The 19459-nt window shown below is 44.3% G+C and overlaps 1 protein-coding gene across 1 annotated transcript in view; it reads right to left on the bottom strand.

Moving 5' to 3' along the window:
• Nucleotides 1-395: 395 nt before the first annotated feature.
• The window catches only part of EN1 (engrailed homeobox 1), a 57780-nt gene continuing 38716 nt past the window's right edge, over nucleotides 396-19459 (bottom strand). Inside the window, exon 2 of the mRNA XM_063428515.1 lies at nucleotides 396-1355. Within this exon, the coding sequence (XP_063284585.1) occupies nucleotides 1039-1355 (317 nt within the window). The 3' untranslated portion in view covers nucleotides 396-1038. The remainder of the gene's footprint in view (nucleotides 1356-19459) is intronic.

Below are 19459 nucleotides of genomic sequence, written 5' to 3' on the forward strand. Positions count from 1 at the left end.
CATTATTTGTTTTTGTTACACTTTGCACAGTCATTGTGTTTACATTGTGTTACATTTTTTGTCTTTGTAAACTATGCTCGTCTTAGGAAGATGTGTAGCTGCTTCACACAATCAATCATACACCAGGCAGCACAACATTAAGAGTTTAATTAATATCTTTCCACAGCTGTCACGCGGTGTGCTGTATTGCTCTTTGTAATAACCCACTGGGTGTACTCAACACAGAGTGAGGTGAATTAACCGAGAATTTAACCCGAATTGCAAAGGCAGCAATGCTGAGCTCGACAGTTTTTATTTCCTCTTGTTAAATTCTCCACAACCCCCAGTGCAGTAAATAAACCTCCTTACCCTCCCCCAATCCCAAATCGCACCCCTTAATAACAGGCAGAGAAGAATGTGATCAATATTGGTATTTTATTATAAAATAACTTATAGACAGTCTGTGTCCTGACAGCAGCCCACACTATATTGGGGTACACATTCCTCTACATAATAAAATCTTTGGCTTGAAAGGACAGCTCAGTACCTCTGTTTGCAAAAGGGAATTTGGGGGTGCTCTGAAACATGGGTGGCACATCCACACTAAAAGTTATACAGACGGATGGACAGCCCCCTGAAATAAACCAAGGTACAAACACCTGTGTCCTTACCTGATAGCAAGTCTATATAGGGACAGGGTCTGGCTGTATATATAGATATCTGGGTTGTCCACACACTAAGTCGCCCCAGTCCATCACTGATAACCTTTCCACCTAATTGTGGGGTCCAAGAAGAGGATGCACCAGACCCCCAGGCAGCCCCCACATTCACTCTCATCTTTGTCCTGAACACCACTAGTTGAGTGGTTGCACAGTCATCAGGAGTGGGCCCCTAGGCAGCCCCTCATTCACTCTCATCCATATCCTGCACAGCAGTAATTGAGTGGTTGTAGAGTCTCTGGAACAGGACCCCCCGCTTGCCCCTCACTCTTGTCCTTGTTCTGCACAGTAGTAGTTGAGTGGTTACAAAGTCTCTGGGAGACAAACCCCAACTTGCCCCTCACTCACTCTCTTCCTTGTCCTGTATAGTAGTGGTGGAGTGGTTATAGAGTCCTTGGGCCATAAGATGTAAGGCCAGTCCATTCTTTAAACCCGAGGCTTTCTTTATCTTTGCCCTTTTGTTCTGAAACCAGATCTTGATTTGAGACTCATTGAGGTTGAGTTCTTGTGCCAGACTTTGCCGCCTTTGCTCAGTGATATAACGGTTCGCCTGGAACTCATTCTTCAGTCTTTGCAGCTGCTCCGCAGTGAACGCAGTGCGGGGTCTCTTGTCTTCCTTTTCATTCTTCTTCTTCTTCAGCTTCCTTGTCCGGGGTCCTGGTGAAAAGAAACACAGGAATTACTGAGTGACTATATAGGAAACACATAGTTAGTGTATTTCATGTGGAAATGTTATTTTGTTTTAGCTATTTTTATAGAGTCAACACATTAACCAGCTCTTAACAGTTTTAATGTGGAATTACCATATCCCCAACAATCCCTCGCTAACAAACCTAATAAACGTACCCCTTTATCTCAACCCCTGAGTCTCTTCTCCTCTTTATCTCCTACTCGCTCCTCCACTACCTCCTGAACCACTACTACTCCTTTATCTCCTACTCTCTCCTCCACTACCCCTGAATCACTACTACTCCTTTATCTCCTACTCGCTCCTCCACTACCCACTGAACCACTACTACTCCTTTATCTCCTACTCGCTCCTCCACTACCCACTGAACCACTACTACTCCTTTATCTCCTACTCTCTCCTCCACTACCCCTGAACCACTACTACTCCTTTATCTCCTACTCGCTCCTCCACTACCCACTGAACCACTACTACTCCTTTATCTCCTACTCTCTCCTCCACTACCCCTGAACCACTACTACTCCTTTATCTCCTACTCGCTCCTCCACTACCCACTGAACCACTACTACTCCTTTATCTCCTACTCTCTCCTCCACTACCCCTGAACCACTACTACTCCTTTATCTCCTACTCGCTCCTCCACTACCCCTGAACCACTACTACTCCTTTATCTCCTACTCGCTCCTCCACTACCCCTGAACCACTACTACTCCTTTATCTCCTACTCTCTCCTCCACTACCCCTGAACCACTACTACTCCTTTATCTCCTACTCGCTCCTCCACTACCCCTGAACCACTACTAATACTTTATCTCCTACTTGCTCCTCCACTACCCTTGAACCACTACTAATACTTTATCTCCTACTCGCTCCTCCACTACCCTTGAACCACTACTACTCCTTTATCTCCTACTCGCTCCTCCACTACCCCCTGAACTACTACTACTCCTTTATCTCCTACTCGCTCCTCCACTACCTCCTGAACCACTACTAATACATTATCTCCTACTTTCTCCTCCACTACGCCCTGAACCACTACTACTCCTTTATCTCCTACTCACTCCTCCACTACCCCGTGAACCACTACTACTCCTTTATCTCCTACTCACTCCTCCACTACCCCCTGAACCACTACTAATCCTTTATCTTCTACTTTCTCCTCCACTACCCCTGAACCACTACTACTCCTTTATCTCCTACTCTCTCCTCCAATACCCCTGAACCACTACTACTCCTTTACTTCCTACTCACTCCTCCACTACCTCCTGAACCAATCCTTTATCGCCTACCCGCTCCTCCACTACCCCCTGAACCACTACTACTACTTTATCTCCCACTCGCTCCTCCACTACCCACTGAACCACTACTACTCCTTTATCTCCTACTCTCTCCTCCACTACCTCCTGAACCACTACTACTCCTTTATCTCCTACCTGCTCCTCCACTACCCCCTGAACCACTACTACTACTTTATCTCCCACTCGCTCCTCCACTACCCCTGAACCACTACTACTCCTTTATCTCCTACCTGCTCCTCCACTACCCCCTGAACCACTACTATTACTTTATCTCCTACTCGCTCCTCCACTACCCCCTGAATCACTACTACTCCTTTATCTCCTACTCGCTCCTCCACTACCTCCTGAACCACTACTACTCCTTTATCTCCTACCTGCTCCTCCACTACCCCTGAACCACTACTACTCCTTTATCTCCTACTCGCTCCTCCACTACCCCTGAACCACTACTACTCCTTTATCTCCTACTCGCTCCTCCACTACCCCCTAAACCACTACTACTCCTTTATCTCCTACTCACTCCTCCACTACCCCTGAACCACTACTTCTCCTTTATCTCCTACCTGCTCCTCCACTACCCCCTGAACCACTACTACTACTTTATCTCCCACTCGCTCCTCCACTACCCTGAACCACTACTTCTCCTTTATCTCCTACCTGCTCCTCCACTACCCCCTGAACCGATACTACTCCTTTATCTCCTACTCTCTCCTCCACTACCCCTGAACCACTACTACTCCTTTATCTCCTACCGGCTCCTCCACTACCCCCTAAACCACTACTACTCCTTTATCTCCTACTCTCTCCTCCACTACCCCCTGAACCACTACTACTCCTTTATCTCCTACTCACTCCTCCACTACCCCTGAACCACTACTACTCCTTTATCTCCTACTCTCTCCTCTACTACCCCCTGAACCACTACTACTCCTTTATCTCCTACTCGCTCCTCCACTACCCCTGAACCACTACTACTCCTTTATCTCCTACCCGCTCCTCCACTACCCCCTAAACCACTACTACTCCTTTATCTCCTACTCTCTCCTCCACTACCCCCTGAACCACTACTACTCCTTTATCTCCTACTCACTCCTCCACTACCCCCTGAACCACTACTACTCCTTTATCTCCTACCCGCTCCTCCACTACCCCCTAAACCACTACTACTCCTTTATCTCCTACTCTCTCCTCCACTACCCCCTGAACCACTACTACTCCTTTATCTCCTACTCTCTCCTCCACTACCCCCTGAACCACTACTACTCCTTTATCTCCTACTCTCTCCTCCACTACCCCTGAACCACTACTACTCCTTTATCTCCTACCGGCTCCTCCACTACCCCCTAAACCACTACTACTCCTTTATCTCCTACTCTCTCCTCCACTACCCCCTGAACCACTACTACTCCTTTATCTCCTACTCACTCCTCCACTACCCCTGAACCACTACTACTCCTTTATCTCCTACTCTCTCCTCTACTACCCCCTGAACCACTACTACTCCTTTATCTCCTACTCGCTCCTCCACTACCCCTGAACCACTACTACTCCTTTATCTCCAACCCGCTCCTCCACTACCCCCTAAACCACTACTACTCCTTTATCTCCTACTCACTCCTCCACTACCCCTGAACCACTACTTCTCCTTTATCTCCTACCTGCTCCTCCACTACCCCCTGAACCACTACTACTACTTTATCTCCCACTCGCTCCTCCACTACCCACTGAACCACTACTACTCCTTTATCTCCTACTCTCTCCTCCACTACCCCTGAATCACTACTACTCCTTTATCTCCTACTCGCTCCTCCACTACCCCTGAACCACTACTACTCCTTTATCTCCTACTCGCTCCTCCACTACCCCCTAAACCACTACTACTCCTTTATCTCCTACTCGCTCCTCCACTACCCTGAACCACTACTTCTCCTTTATCTCCTACCTGCTCCTCCACTACCCCCTGAACCGATACTACTCCTTTATCTCCTACTCTCTCCTCCATTACCCCTGAACCACTACTACTCCTTTATCTCCTACCGGCTCCTCCACTACCCCCTAAACCACTACTACTCCTTTATCTCCTACTCTCTCCTCCACTACCCCCTGAACCACTACTACTCCTTTATCTCCTACTCACTCCTCCACTACCCCTGAACCACTACTACTCCTTTATCTCCTACTCTCTCCTCTACTACCCCCTGAACCACTACTACTCCTTTATCTCCTACTCGCTCCTCCACTACCCCTGAACCACTACTACTCCTTTATCTCCTACCCGCTCCTCCACTACCCCCTAAACCACTACTACTCCTTTATCTCCTACTCTCTCCTCCACTACCCCCTGAACCACTACTACTCCTTTATCTCCTACTCACTCCTCCACTACCCCCTGAACCACTACTACTCCTTTATCTCCTACCCGCTCCTCCACTACCCCCTAAACCACTACTACTCCTTTATCTCCTACTCTCTCCTCCACTACCCCCTGAACCACTACTACTCCTTTATCTCCTACTCTCTCCTCCACTACCCCCTGAACCACTACTACTCCTTTATCTCCTACTCTCTCCTCCACTACCCCTGAACCACTACTACTCCTTTATCTCCTACCGGCTCCTCCACTACCCCCTAAACCACTACTACTCCTTTATCTCCTACTCTCTCCTCCACTACCCCCTGAACCACTACTACTCCTTTATCTCCTACTCACTCCTCCACTACCCCTGAACCACTACTACTCCTTTATCTCCTACTCTCTCCTCTACTACCCCCTGAACCACTACTACTCCTTTATCTCCTACTCGCTCCTCCACTACCCCTGAACAACTACTACTCCTTTATCTCCTACCCGCTCCTCCACTATCCCCTAAACCACTACTACTCCTTTATCTCCTACTCTCTCCTCCACTACCCCCTGAACCACTACTACTCCTTTATCTCCTACTCACTCCTCCACTACCCCCTGAACCACTACTACTCCTTTATCTCCTACCTGCTCCTCCACTACCCCTGAACCACTACTACTCCTTTATCTCCTACCCGCTCCTCCACTACCCCCTGAACTACTACTTCTCTTTTATTTCTCTTTTATTTCCTGCACTCTCCTTCACTACCGAGACCCTTCTCGTACTTTTTCTTTTGTAGTAGAGACATACTGGATATGGCATTCACCAAATAACCCAGGTACTCCCTTCCAAGAAATGCAGAATAATTAATTGTTCAGGCACTCCGGAATAACAGAAATAACAGCTTTATTGGGGCAAAAGCAGCAACATTTTGACCCTAAAGGGTTTTATCAAACTGAGCTTCACAAAGACCCAGTAGGGTCAAAACTTTGCTGTTTTTGCCCCATTAAAGCTGTTATTTCTGTTATTCTGGAGTGCCTGAACCGTTATTTATTCTTACTTTATCTTCTGACACGCTTCTCCCACAACTAAGTGAACCCCTCCTTCTTCATTCCTACTCCTCATCCACTATCCCATGAGCCCCTCCTTCTTCATTTCCTACTCCTCATCCACTATCCCATGAGCCCCTCCTTCTTCATTTCCTACTCCTCATCCACTATCCCATGAGCCCCTTCTTCTTCATTTCCTATTTCTCATCCACAATCCCCTGAGCCCCTCCTTCTTCATTGTCTCCTTTTCATCCACTATCCCATAAACCTCCACTATCCCCTGAGCCCCTCCTTCTTCATTTCCTACTCCTGTGAGAGAATTTACTTTGATTCCAAGGTTCAAGCTTATAGGTGTCATGTTAGATAGCCTATATTAAAATTGGCTAACTTGGACTCAGAAAATGCTTGATGCTTAAAACGACACTTAAGGCCATATATGTCTAGTTCCGGGAGCAGAGAGCCCCCACCTGAGCTGTCTCTCCTAAATCAGTCTGTTTCTTCTCTTTCCTGGAACTTATCTGTTATATGTACATGACGTTCATCCCTATGTCTTACCTGTACTGCTTTCACCCTTTCATTCCCTTCCTACTACTGTCCTATGAGTACGTACGTACACACGTAAGCACTTATAAAAACACAACTGACAAAATAAAGGTCAGAGGCTTATTTTGATTACCAACACGTGTCTGGTATCTGAATTCACGCTCCTCAAAATGCACTTGAAATAATTTGGGCTCCCTTGAATATAACAAATATCACATTGGATCTATATCACTCCTCATCGACTATCCCATGAGCTCCTCCCTCTTCATTTCCTACTCCTCAATCACTATTCTATGAGCCTCTGCTCCTAACCCACTACCCAACAGTATTATGAAAGGCTGTCTTGGAGAATATTTGGTATTGGGTTATTCGCTTGCAATTTGCAGCTCCCTATGATATATAGCTTGGTATAAATCTTTTTCACCTTTCTACAATTACAGTTCAGGCCCTGGGAGTTAGCGCAGCAAAGCGAACAAGGGCACATGTATGAGTGTGGGGATAGATGCATGGGATTGGCTGTATGTGTAGGGGAGTGGTTATGGGTTTGGGAGTGGTGTAGGGATCATCTTACCTCAGTGTCTCTTGGGAGTCGGGCCAGCAAACAACTTCCCTCCGACCCACCCTCTGTTCTATTTGTTATTGTCTATGTCACAGCTAGCGGGGGGCGTGTTCTTGCCAGTAGGTTTTGGGGGCTATTACATGGAGATATGGCCAAGGTTGGGTCTCAACCTCCCTGCTCTGTAGGGTAAACTTTTCAGTTACCGACTTGGACGTGCTCACCGAGCCCAAAGCCGACTGGTGGTAAGCATTGAAAGGAGAAGGGAATTTGGTTTGGACGAGGGGGGAGTCGAGTACCCTGTGGAAAGTTGGTGCATAGGCACGTGGTCTCTTCATTGGCAAGGCCGTTTATGTAAGTGAAGGCTGTAGGGCACTAGGTGTTAATTTATATGTAAAGTTATGGATTATTTATGTATTAATTTATGGTTATAATTGAATGATAAAGTTTTGTGGCCTGTTCCATCCAAATTCGCTTTCTGTCATTATTGGGGGGTACAAGTACAAACTGGAACCTTTCTATAGAATGTGTGTATGTTTATATATATATATATACACGTCAGAAACATATAACGTATATAATGTTGCACTACCCAAGAAAGTTATGGTGGGGGGAATGGTATGTGAAATGGGAGGTTCTATTCTCACCCAGAGCAGCTCTGTCTTTGGGGCAAGAACTTTTCACACCTTCTGACATGGCACAGGTTAATCATTTCAAATTTATAATGTCTACACCTAGCTGAACATATATATATATTTTTTCTGCCCCTACATTGTCCATATTCTGCAATCGGCTGCCATCCAGTAAAAGGGTTTACCCTGCCATTTTCTATAACTATGACTTAGCTGCTGTTAAGACCCCTCTGGCATAAAGGAGTGAAACCGCCGTTTAGTTAAGCTTCCCCTTTCGAAATAATGCAAACTCCATTCGTATACTCCAACCGTACGAACTGCAACCAGGGGAATGCACCAATCTCCCGACCGGGACCCGTACGGATCCCAAACTCACGAATAATAAATATACGAATCGCGGCTAACAGCCGAGCAAATATAACATCCAAGCGGCTTACGCTTCCAGTAATCAGTCGCTAACCGTGTAGTAAATCTCCCCTCCAATAACGAGATCAAGCTCCGCATTGAGGGTAAAACAAGAACTGCCTTTACTGTGGGCTACCCGCCGTATTTATGCAGGTCTCCCACTTGGTGGACACTCCCCTAGGGGACCAAATGGGAGACTGTAATGACAGACAGACATATGGCACTTTCAGACATACAGGCACAAAATATTCCCACAATGCATCCCGGTTTCCTCCCCTCTGCCCTGGAGATAATCGAGAAGTAATTCAATTATCTCCAGGACAGAGGCAAATCGCCATTTTAAATTAAACACAAAAAACACAAAAAACATGTAAAAATAAGTATACAAATACCGAACATATTACATTCGTGCAACGTATCCCCAGATAGCCTGAATCTGAGTGCAAATTCCTAGCGAATAGCGCTCAGATCCCATACGCACAGTTCAATCGCCATGGAGTCAAAGTCTCTTACAGTCTTTCGGTATGCGATTGACACCATGGGACGGCTATCTGGGTTAAGTCCATTCGTGTAATCCAAACTCCCGAACGGCCGGTGGTCGCATGCCTTGTCGACTGAGAAGGACAGACAGTAATTTCAGCGGTGTTCGGCAGAAAGAGTGTCCGTTTTTAGTTCCATAGAATCTGCGCCGAACACTGCTGGTCTTTCGCATGGAGTAAAATGGCTGCCGCCTCGTGGTCAGCATACGAACGACAACCACCCTGAATACGGTTACAATGGAGAGGTGTCTGCGGTTAACCACAACGTTCTAATTGGGGCCAAGAGGTTAACCAGCAGCACACTTCTCTCCCGGGTGGCCGTCTGTTCGGTAGTTTTAATTGGTTATTTCATGAAACAAACAAACAGGGGTATACGGACAGGCAAATAGACGAAAAGGGGGCAAACAGACAAACCAGCAATCTTAGTCTATACAGATGGGTCTGTCACAGCTGCATTGGCCACAATTCTGAGGATTCAAAGTTAAACCATAAATGCTTAAAGTGGTGAAGAGGTGTTTCTAAACGAAGTGTGCGGATAAGCTGCTGATAAATACAAATTGGACGTGTATTGACAGAAAATGGCCCATTGGGCAGGTTTATTTTACTTTTCCTCCCAGTTTAAGGATGTCACATGAGTAAAACATTAAAGAGAAATGGTACAATCTGGAATGAGATTTTTCTTTTTACGGTTTGTTTTAACTGAAAAAAAGCCAACTGGAAATCACTAAATAAATCACTGGAAAGAAAATCCCTGGCACTCTGCAGTTGCCTTATCGGTTATGCCTGTAAATTACTATTGCAATGCGGTACATGCATCGGGAAATGAAAACAGGGATTGCTTCACTTTCAGTCCGTTTTCGTTTTCCATACATGCTCGGGTCCCATTGTGTGCTTTAAAGTGGGGTATGCCTGTACTTAGTTAAACACAGATCTGCACACCAGTCAAGCCACAAGACTTGATTTCCCACAGAATCTCCCATTTGCAGTGCTGTTACTATTATAATGGATTCTTGGTAGGCACATGCAATAAGTTCAACAAAGAACCACCTTTTATAATGTAACATATACAACACATGTAATGTATATAACATATAACACATGTAACATATACAACACATGTAATGTATATAACATATAACACATGTAACATATACAACACATGTAAAGTATATAACGTATAACACATGTAACATATACAACACATGTAATGTATATAACATATAACACATGTAACATATACAACACATGTAATGTATATAACCTATAACGCATGTAACATATACAACACATGTAATGTATATAACATATAACACGTAACATATACAACACATGTAAAGTATATAACATATAACACATGTAACATATACAACACATGTAATGTATATAACATATAACACGTAACATATACAACACATGTAATGTATATAACATATAACACATGTAACATATACAACACATGTAATGTATATAAACTATAACGCATGTAACATATACAACACATGTAATGTATATAACATATAACGCATGTAACATATACAACACATGTAACATATATAACACGTAATGTATATAACATATAACACATGTAACATATATAACACATAATGTATATAACATATAACACATGTAACATATACAACACATGTAATGTATATAAACTATAACGCATGTAACATATACAACACATGTAATGTATATAACATATAACACATGTAACATATATAACACGTAATGTATATAACATATAACACATGTAACATATACAACACATGTAATGTATATAACATAACACATGTAACATATACAACACATGTAATGTATATAACATATAACACATGTAACATATACAACACATGTAATGTATATAACATATAACACATGTAACATATACAACACATGTAATGTATATAACATATAACACATGTAACATATACAACACATGTAATGTATATAACATATAACACATGTAACATATACAACACATGTAAAGTATATAACATATAACGCATGTAACATATACAACACATGTAATGTATATAACCTATAACACATGTAACATATTGTAGCGGAATGCAGTGAGCCTGTCCTGCAAAATGCCTGTGTGACTATGTTTGTATATGTTTTCCCTATGTTGAAATTGCTATTCGTGTGTGTATTATGTGAATTGTATGGTATTCGGTAGTTTCCATCCGTACTATATACTTATGGAAACTACCGAACGGAGGGACCACCCCAGAGAGAAGTGTGCCGGCTATTAAAGTTCACATTCCTTCCAACCGCAAGTTAACCGGCTCATTAGCATTGTATCTGGGTGGCCGCCATTCGGCATGCGTACACGTGGCGGCGGCCATCTTACGCATGAAAATCCCAGCGGTGTTTGGTCGTCGAGTGCCTGGAACTCCAATCGGACACTCAAACAACCAAACACCGCTGAGACCTCCAGAGCTCCGTAACTGCCGAACGGAGAAACATAACGAATCCCCATTCGGTAGTAATAAAGTACCGAATGAGGGAATCACTATCTAGGTGAATGTAAATGTGGATGGCAATTATAAATGCCTGTTTTAACTGCCGAACGGAGACCGACCGCAGGGCCCATTCTCGTGGAACCCTTTTCGGATACCAACTCGTGTGCGGTCGGTCAAACTTCCCCTGCCTGTAACTACCGAACCCCTGGTCCGATCTGGGTGAATTTTGGATATTATATTCACCCAGATCAGGGCTACCTAGCGGTACCCTGATATTAAGGATATGTGATGGTTTAGGGGTACATCCAAGTTTGGGGTAAAGTACTGTACAACTTACGGGGATTATGACTCACTCTGAGGGGAGGAGATGTGTGGGAGGTAACAAGAATGGTATTGGTTACTGTCATAATTACTGTAGTTCCCTCCCTTGCATGGGAGCAGGCTTTATAAGAAACCTTGGAATAAACGATTGTCAGTTCTACTCCTGAAACTGTGTGTCGTCCAGTTATTGGGAGTGCTGTGGGGATTTCGCTGAACCTTTTTACCTGCTGGAAACTCTGCTGTGGATTTACTAAGGACTTGTTCCTGAGCCTCCCTTGGATCTAAAGTGGAGAATAGCTGCGAGAAATCAGCTCTCCGCTACATTGGTTGGCAGCGGTGGGATCCAGACTCACAGAGGAACAAGGATTAATGGAGATTGACCTTTCTACGCTAAAAAGAACCACATTGAAAGACCTTCTGGAAGCGAAAGGTGTTTCTGCCAGCAGCAAATCCAAAGCAACGCTTATCACCGAAGTAATGGCAGAATACAGAGCAGAGGAGGTCCAGGCCACGGAACAAAGACCTGAAACAGAACAGGAGGAGTTCCAAAGGCAGTTACAATACAGACTGGCCTTTTATGGGGAAAACCCACCCACAGAGATCATCTCTAAAACCATGACAGAGGTGCAGGAGTTTGTGAAGGGAAAAGCAGGAGACCTTTTCTAATGTACCTGGATACACCCCTCTGGCCACCCACCGAGTAGACACCCCCGGTCAACTTCCCATGCGCCAGACCCCATACCGCATCCCTGAAGCGGTCCGGGAGAATATGCGCAAAGAGATTGAGGAGATGATACAGTTAGGAGTGATTGAGCCCTCAGATAGTCCCTGGGCATCTCCAGTGGTCCTCGTACCAAAGCGGGACGGCACGACCCGCTTTTGCGTGGACTACAGGAGACTGAATGAGAAGACCGTATCCGACGCATACCCGATGCCTAGGATCGATGAATTACTAGACCGGATGGCCAGGGGACAATACCTTACCACGATTGATCTGTGCAAAGGGTATTGGCAGATTCCCTTAGCCCCGGAAGCCATCCCTAAGTCCGCCTTTGTCACCCCATTCGGCCTGTACCAATTTAAGGTCATGCCGTTTGGGATGAAAAACGCGCCGGCTACCTTCCAGCGGATGGTGGACCGCCTCCTAGATGGGTTCCAAGACTATACCTGCGCATATCTCGATGATATTGCCATATTTAGCGATACCTGGCAGGAACACTTGGCCCATATAGGAGCGGTTCTAGACAGGATCCGGGAGGCTGGTTTGACCCTAAAACCAGCTAAATGTAGTATTGGGATGGCCGAGGTACAGTACCTGGGCCACAGAGTGGGCTGTGGTAAGCAGAAGCCGGAACCCGCCAAAGTAGAGGCAGTATCACAGTGGCCTACCCCGACAACTAAAACCCAGGTGTTAGCCTTCCTAGGGACAGCAGGGTATTACCGGAAATTTGTCCCCAATTATAGTGCCCTGGCCAAACCCCTCACGGACCTGACACGTAAAAACCTTCCCCGCCAAGTAACCTGGACCCCGGAGTGTGAGCAGGCATTCCAACACTTGAAAGATGCACTTGTTAATGCCCCTGTCTTGGCCGCTCCCAATCCAACTAAACGTTTTCTTGTTCACACAGACGCTTCTATGTTTGGATTGGGGGCAGTATTGAGCCAAGTCGGGGCCGATGGCGGAGAACATCCCGTGGCTTACATCAGTCGCAAACTTTTACCCCGGGAAGTAAGCTACGCCGCCATCGAGAAGGAATGCCTGGCTGTGGTGTGGGCCTTGAAGAAATTGCAACCCTACTTGTACGGACAGGCTTTTTCGCTGCTCACGGATCACAACCCGTTAGTCTGGCTGAACCGGGTGGCTGGGGACAATGCCAGGCTGCTGCGCTGGAGTTTGGCGCTGCAGCCTTTTGACTTTAACATTCAATACCGCCCGGGTAAGCAAAATGGAAACGCCGACGGGTTGTCGCGACAAACTGATCTGGAGAAATGATCCGTGAGCACCCCGGTCATCCCCAAGCCGATCCGTGTGGGATCAGACTGTGTATGCCGGCTTGTGGGCAAGGGGGAGCAGTGTAGCGGAATGCAGTGAGCCTGTCCTGCAAAATGCCTGTGTGACTATGTTTGTATATGTTTTCCCTATGTTGAAATTGCTATTCGTGTGTGTATTATGTGAATTGTATGGTATTCGGTAGTTTCCATCCGTACTATATACTTATGGAAACTACCGAACGGAGGGACCACCCCAGAGAGAAGTGTGCCGGCTATTAAAGTTCACATTCCTTCCAACCGCAAGTTAACCGGCTCATTAGCATTGTATCTGGGTGGCCGCCATTCGGCATGCGTACACGTGGCGGCGGCCATCTTACGCATGAAAATCCCAGCGGTGTTTGGTCGTCGAGTGCCTGGAACTCCAATCGGACACTCAAACAACCAAACACCGCTGAGACCTCCAGAGCTCCGTAACTGCCGAACGGAGAAACATAACGAATCCCCATTCGGTAGTAATAAAGTACCGAATGAGGGAATCACTATCTAGGTGAATGTAAATGTGGATGGCAATTATAAATGCCTGTTTTAACTGCCGAACGGAGACCGACCGCAGGGCCCATTCTCGTGGAACCCTTTTCGGATACCAACTCGTGTGCGGTCGGTCAAACTTCCCCTGCCTGTAACTACCGAACCCCTGGTCCGATCTGGGTGAATTTTGGATATTATATTCACCCAGATCAGGGCTACCTAGCGGTACCCTGATATTAAGGATATGTGATGGTTTAGGGGTACATCCAAGTTTGGGGTAAAGTACTGTACAACTTACGGGGATTATGACTCACTCTGAGGGGAGGAGATGTGTGGGAGGTAACAAGAATGGTATTGGTTACTGTCATAATTACTGTAGTTCCCTCCCTTGCATGGGAGCAGGCTTTATAAGAAACCTTGGAATAAACGATTGTCAGTTCTACTCCTGAAACTGTGTGTCGTCCAGTTATTGGGAGTGCTGTGGGGATTTCGCTGAACCTTTTTACCTGCTGGAAACTCTGCTGTGGATTTACTAAGGACTTGTTCCTGAGCCTCCCTTGGATCTAAAGTGGAGAATAGCTGCGAGAAATCAGCTCTCCGCTACACATATACAACACATGTAATGTATATAATATAAAAACACACTAAAGAACATTGTTACATTATCCTCCCATAGCCAGTAACCTGTGTTTATTATACATTATCCTCCCATAGCCAGTAACCTGTGTTTATTATACATTATCCCTCCATAGCCAGTAACCTGTGTTTATTATACATTATCCCTCCATAGCCAGTAACCTGTGTTTATTATACATTATCCTCCCATAGCCAGTAACCTGTGTTTATTATACATTATCCCTCCATAGCCAGTAACCTGTGTTTATTATACATTATCCCTCCATAGCCAGTAACCTGTGTTTATTATACATTATCCCCCCACAACCAGTAACCTGTGTTTATTATACATTATGCCCCCACAACCAGTAACCTGTGTTTATTATACATTATCCCTCCCATAGCCAGTAACCTGTGTTTATTATACATTATCCTACCATAGCCAGTAACCTGTGTTTATTATACATTATCCCCCCACAACCAGTAACCTGTGTTTATTATACATTATACCCCCACAACCAGTAACCTGTGTTTATTATACATTATCCCTCCCATAGCCAGTAACCTGTGTTTATTATACATTATCCTACCATAGCCAGTAACCTGTGTTTATTATACATTATCCCCCATAGCCAGTAACCTGTGTTTATTATACATTATACCCCCACAACCAGTAACCTGTGTTTATTATACATTATCCCTCCCATAGCCAGTAACCTGTGTTTATTATACATTATCCCCATAGCCAGTAACCTGTGTTTATTATACATTATCCCCCCATAGCCAGTAACCTGTGTTTATTATACATTATCCTCCCATAGCCAGTAACCTGTTTTTATTATACATTATCCCCCATAGCCAGTAACCTGTGTTTATTATACATTATCCCCCATAGCCAGTAACCTGTGTTTATTATACATTATCCTCCCATAGCCAGTAACCTGTGTTTATTATACATTATCCCCCATAGCCAGTAACCTGTGTTTATTATACATTATCCTCCCATAGCCAGTAACCTGTGTTTATTATACATTATCCTCCCATAGCCAGTAACCTGTGTTTATTATACATTATCCTCCCATAGCCAGTAACCTGTGTTTATTATACATTATCCCCCCATAGCCAGTAACCTGTGTTTATTATACATTATCCTCCCATAGCCAATAACCTGTGCTTATTATACATTATCCTCCCATAGCCAGTAACCTGTGTTTATTATACATTATCCTCCATAGCCAGTAACCTGTGTTTATTATACATTATCCTCCCATAGCCAGTAACCTGTGTTTATTATACATTATCCCCCATAGCCAGTAACCTGTGTTTATTATACATTATCCTCCCATAGCCAGTAACCTGTGTTTATTATACATTATCCCCCATAGCCAGTAACCTGTGTTTATTATACATTATCCTCCCATAGCCAGTAACCTGTGTTTATTATACATTATCCTCCCATAGCCAGTAACCTGTGTTTATTATACATTATCCTCCCATAGCCAGTAACCTGTGCTTATTATACATTATCCTCCCATAGCCAGTAACCTGTGTTTATTATACATTACCCTCCCATAGCCAGTAACCTGTGTTTATTATACATTATCCTCCCATAGCCAGTAACCTGTGTTTATTATACATTATCCTCCCATAGCCAGTAACCTGTGCTTATTATACATTATCCTCCCATAGCCAGTAACCTGTGTTTATTATACATTATCCCCCCATAGCCAGTAACCTGTGTTTATTATACATTATCCCCCCATAGCCAGTAACCTGTGTTTATTATACATTATCCTCCCATAGCCAGTAACCTGTGTTTATTATACATTATCCTCCCATAGCCAGTAACCTGTGTTTATTATACATTATCCCCCATAGCCAGTAACCTGTGTTTATTATACATTATCCCCCCATAGCCAGTAACCTGTGTTTATTATACATTATCCCTCCCATAGCCAGTAACCTGTGTTTATTATACATTATCCCTCCCATAGCCAGTAACCTGTGTTTATTATACATTATCCCCCATAGTTATTTATCGTTGGACCTAGGCAGCATGATGTCTTAGGCCGGCCCAGAGAGTGAGTGAGTGAGTGAATAATATAATATATATGTTCAGAAACATATTAGTAATATATGTAAATCGGGTTCATGCAAAGAGGGTGAAAAGGTATTAAAGCAAAACACACTTATTGCATCAAATTTACAAAGCCAAACTTTTAAAAGCTTTCCTCATTTCTTTCTCGGGATGAGGAATATATCGGTTGTAGACTGAGGATTTCCATCTGCCCAATCTTTTAATAATATGCACTGGAGTGTCAGTGTTGAAGGAGACCGAAGCTGCCCCTATTCTAAATGAAAGACCCGAGACATGGATACAACCCAATCTTAGGAGTAGTGTTCTGACGTAGAAGATGAATTTAGCCGTAGTCAGAGGGATTCAGTGAGAGTAGTGGTGAAATGTGTGTGGCATGACTGAGTGTGGGTAAGTAAGAGTCAAGTATTTTAACTGGGCACTGGCTGATATCAGTGGATCTCATACTTCCATATTCCGATAGCTCTTCATCACCAGAGATTCCTCAAATTCAGCATAGACGAACAACATTTCCAGTTTCAAGCAAAGCCATATGGGGTCAAGGACATTCTCAAAGGTACTGGTAACTGTTATTGCGCTACTCAGAAAGAAGGGAGAGGCAATATTTAATCATCTGGACGATATTCTGATAGTTGCTCCAGAGTACGAGATTCTACTAAGACATCGCGTAATAGTACTACAGACTCTAGAATGTTTTGACTGGTTGATCAACTACCAGAAAAGTCAGCTTCTTCCTTCCAGTAAATTTGTCTTTTTAGGAGCCAACTTCAACACCATCAGCAGTGGTTTCTCTGGCTCATAAGAGAAAATGTAATCTTCTCTCAAGCATCCGAAAAATCCAAGCAAAATTATCGGCCACAGCAAGGAAGTTTGTGAGGATCATAGGCTCCCTTTCATTCACGATAGACCTAGTCAGATAGGCTCAGTGGAACCTCCACCCTCTGCAGAAGTACTTCCAAGAGAAGTTCGAAGCCAGCTCTCAGGAATGGGAGAAGAGGATTTTCATTCCAGAGTATATAAAGAGATTCCTCAAAATGGTGGCTTTCATGGAAGAACCTTTCCAGGGGATTCCCTCTAAGGTAGATAGACTGGATAATAATTACTACGGACGCCAGTCAAGACGGATGGGGAGCACATCTGGAAGACCACTTTGTTCAAGCATTGTGTCCCCTTCACACCTGTCATCTTCCATCAAATATAAGAGAATCGAAAGAAACCTTTCTGGCTCTCCTAAACTTCCAACCTCTTATTCAGGAACAATGGGTAAAATTAAGGATAGACAACAAGGCAGCAATGGAGTTCATCAGCCATCAGGGAGGTACCAGGAGTTGTGCTCTGATGAAGGAGGTACAACCAATCATGAATTGGGCACAGAAGAATATAGCAGGCCTTTGTGCTATATACCTACCGGGGAAGGAGAACACAGTCGACAAATTCCTGAGCAGACATCAGGTTAAGGAGACAAAATGGCAACTCTCCAAACAAGTCTTTCAGCAATTGGTCCAGAAGTGGGGGCTTCCACAAGTGGATCTAATGGCCACGGCTCAGAATTATCATCTTCCATGCTTCATGTCAAGGAGATTTCATCAGCAGGCATTAGCACAAGATGTCCTCTCAGAGAAATAGCCATTTCATCAGTTGTATATATTTCCACCAATTCCACTCATACATGCACTTCTGAGGAGAATCTCCAAAGAATGGTGCAAGATAATAGCCATCATTCCATTCTGGCCCTATCGCCCATAGTTTCCCCTCTTAAAGTCCCTAATGATAGACAATCGATGGGAAATTCCAGTGTCCAGGAACCTTCTGTCTCAAGGACCTCTAGTTCACCCAGAGCACCACAAACTGCATCTTCAAAGGCTCTTGAAAGGCAATCCTTAAGGGAACAGGGATTTCCAGAGGAAGTGGTTTCCACCTTACTGTGCTCCAGAAAGACTTCTACTTCCTCCACGTATTACAAGATATGGAAGGCCTTTGCTAGATAGCTTCAAGTGGATGTTAAGGATCTAAAATCACCTTCCATTTACCAGGTATTGGGATTTTTACAGGCGCGTTTGGATAGAGACTTAAGTCTAAACACCCTTAAGGTTCATTGTTCCACTATCGCTGCAATTTCAGGCATCAGATAGAGAGAAAACCCCATGGTGATCCGCTTTATGAAAGCAGTCATCAGGATTAGACCACCGATACGGGCCTTAACATGTCCCTGGGATTTGCCTTTGGTTTTACAGGCCTTGATGGTACATGCATACGAACCACTGGAAGAAATGTCTATGTTATCCCTGACACAGAAGACTCTACTTCTTCTAGCTTTAGGATCAGCTAGAAGGATGGCAGACATAAGGGGACTTTCAGTGGAAGAACCTTATAACACATTCTATCATGACAAGGTCATGATCCCACGCCGGCAATCGCGGTATGGGGACTTACCTGGGAGCCCCAGGAGTCCCCCTCCTTCCTCTTCGGCCCCCCTGGGCCATGCGATAGCCGTCCATGTCAGTGCCAGCAGGGGGAGTGCTTGTAATGACAGGTACTCCCCCTGCTGCCTGAAAAAAATTATAAACATTTTAAACAGTGTAAAATTAAATAATATATACTCAGATCACATATATATATATATATATATATATATTTATTATATATATGATCTAAGTATATATATATATATATATACACATATACAC

The sequence above is a fragment of the Pelobates fuscus genome, chromosome 8 (genome assembly GCF_036172605.1).
Source record: "Pelobates fuscus isolate aPelFus1 chromosome 8, aPelFus1.pri, whole genome shotgun sequence".
NCBI lineage: Eukaryota > Metazoa > Chordata > Amphibia > Anura > Pelobatidae > Pelobates > Pelobates fuscus.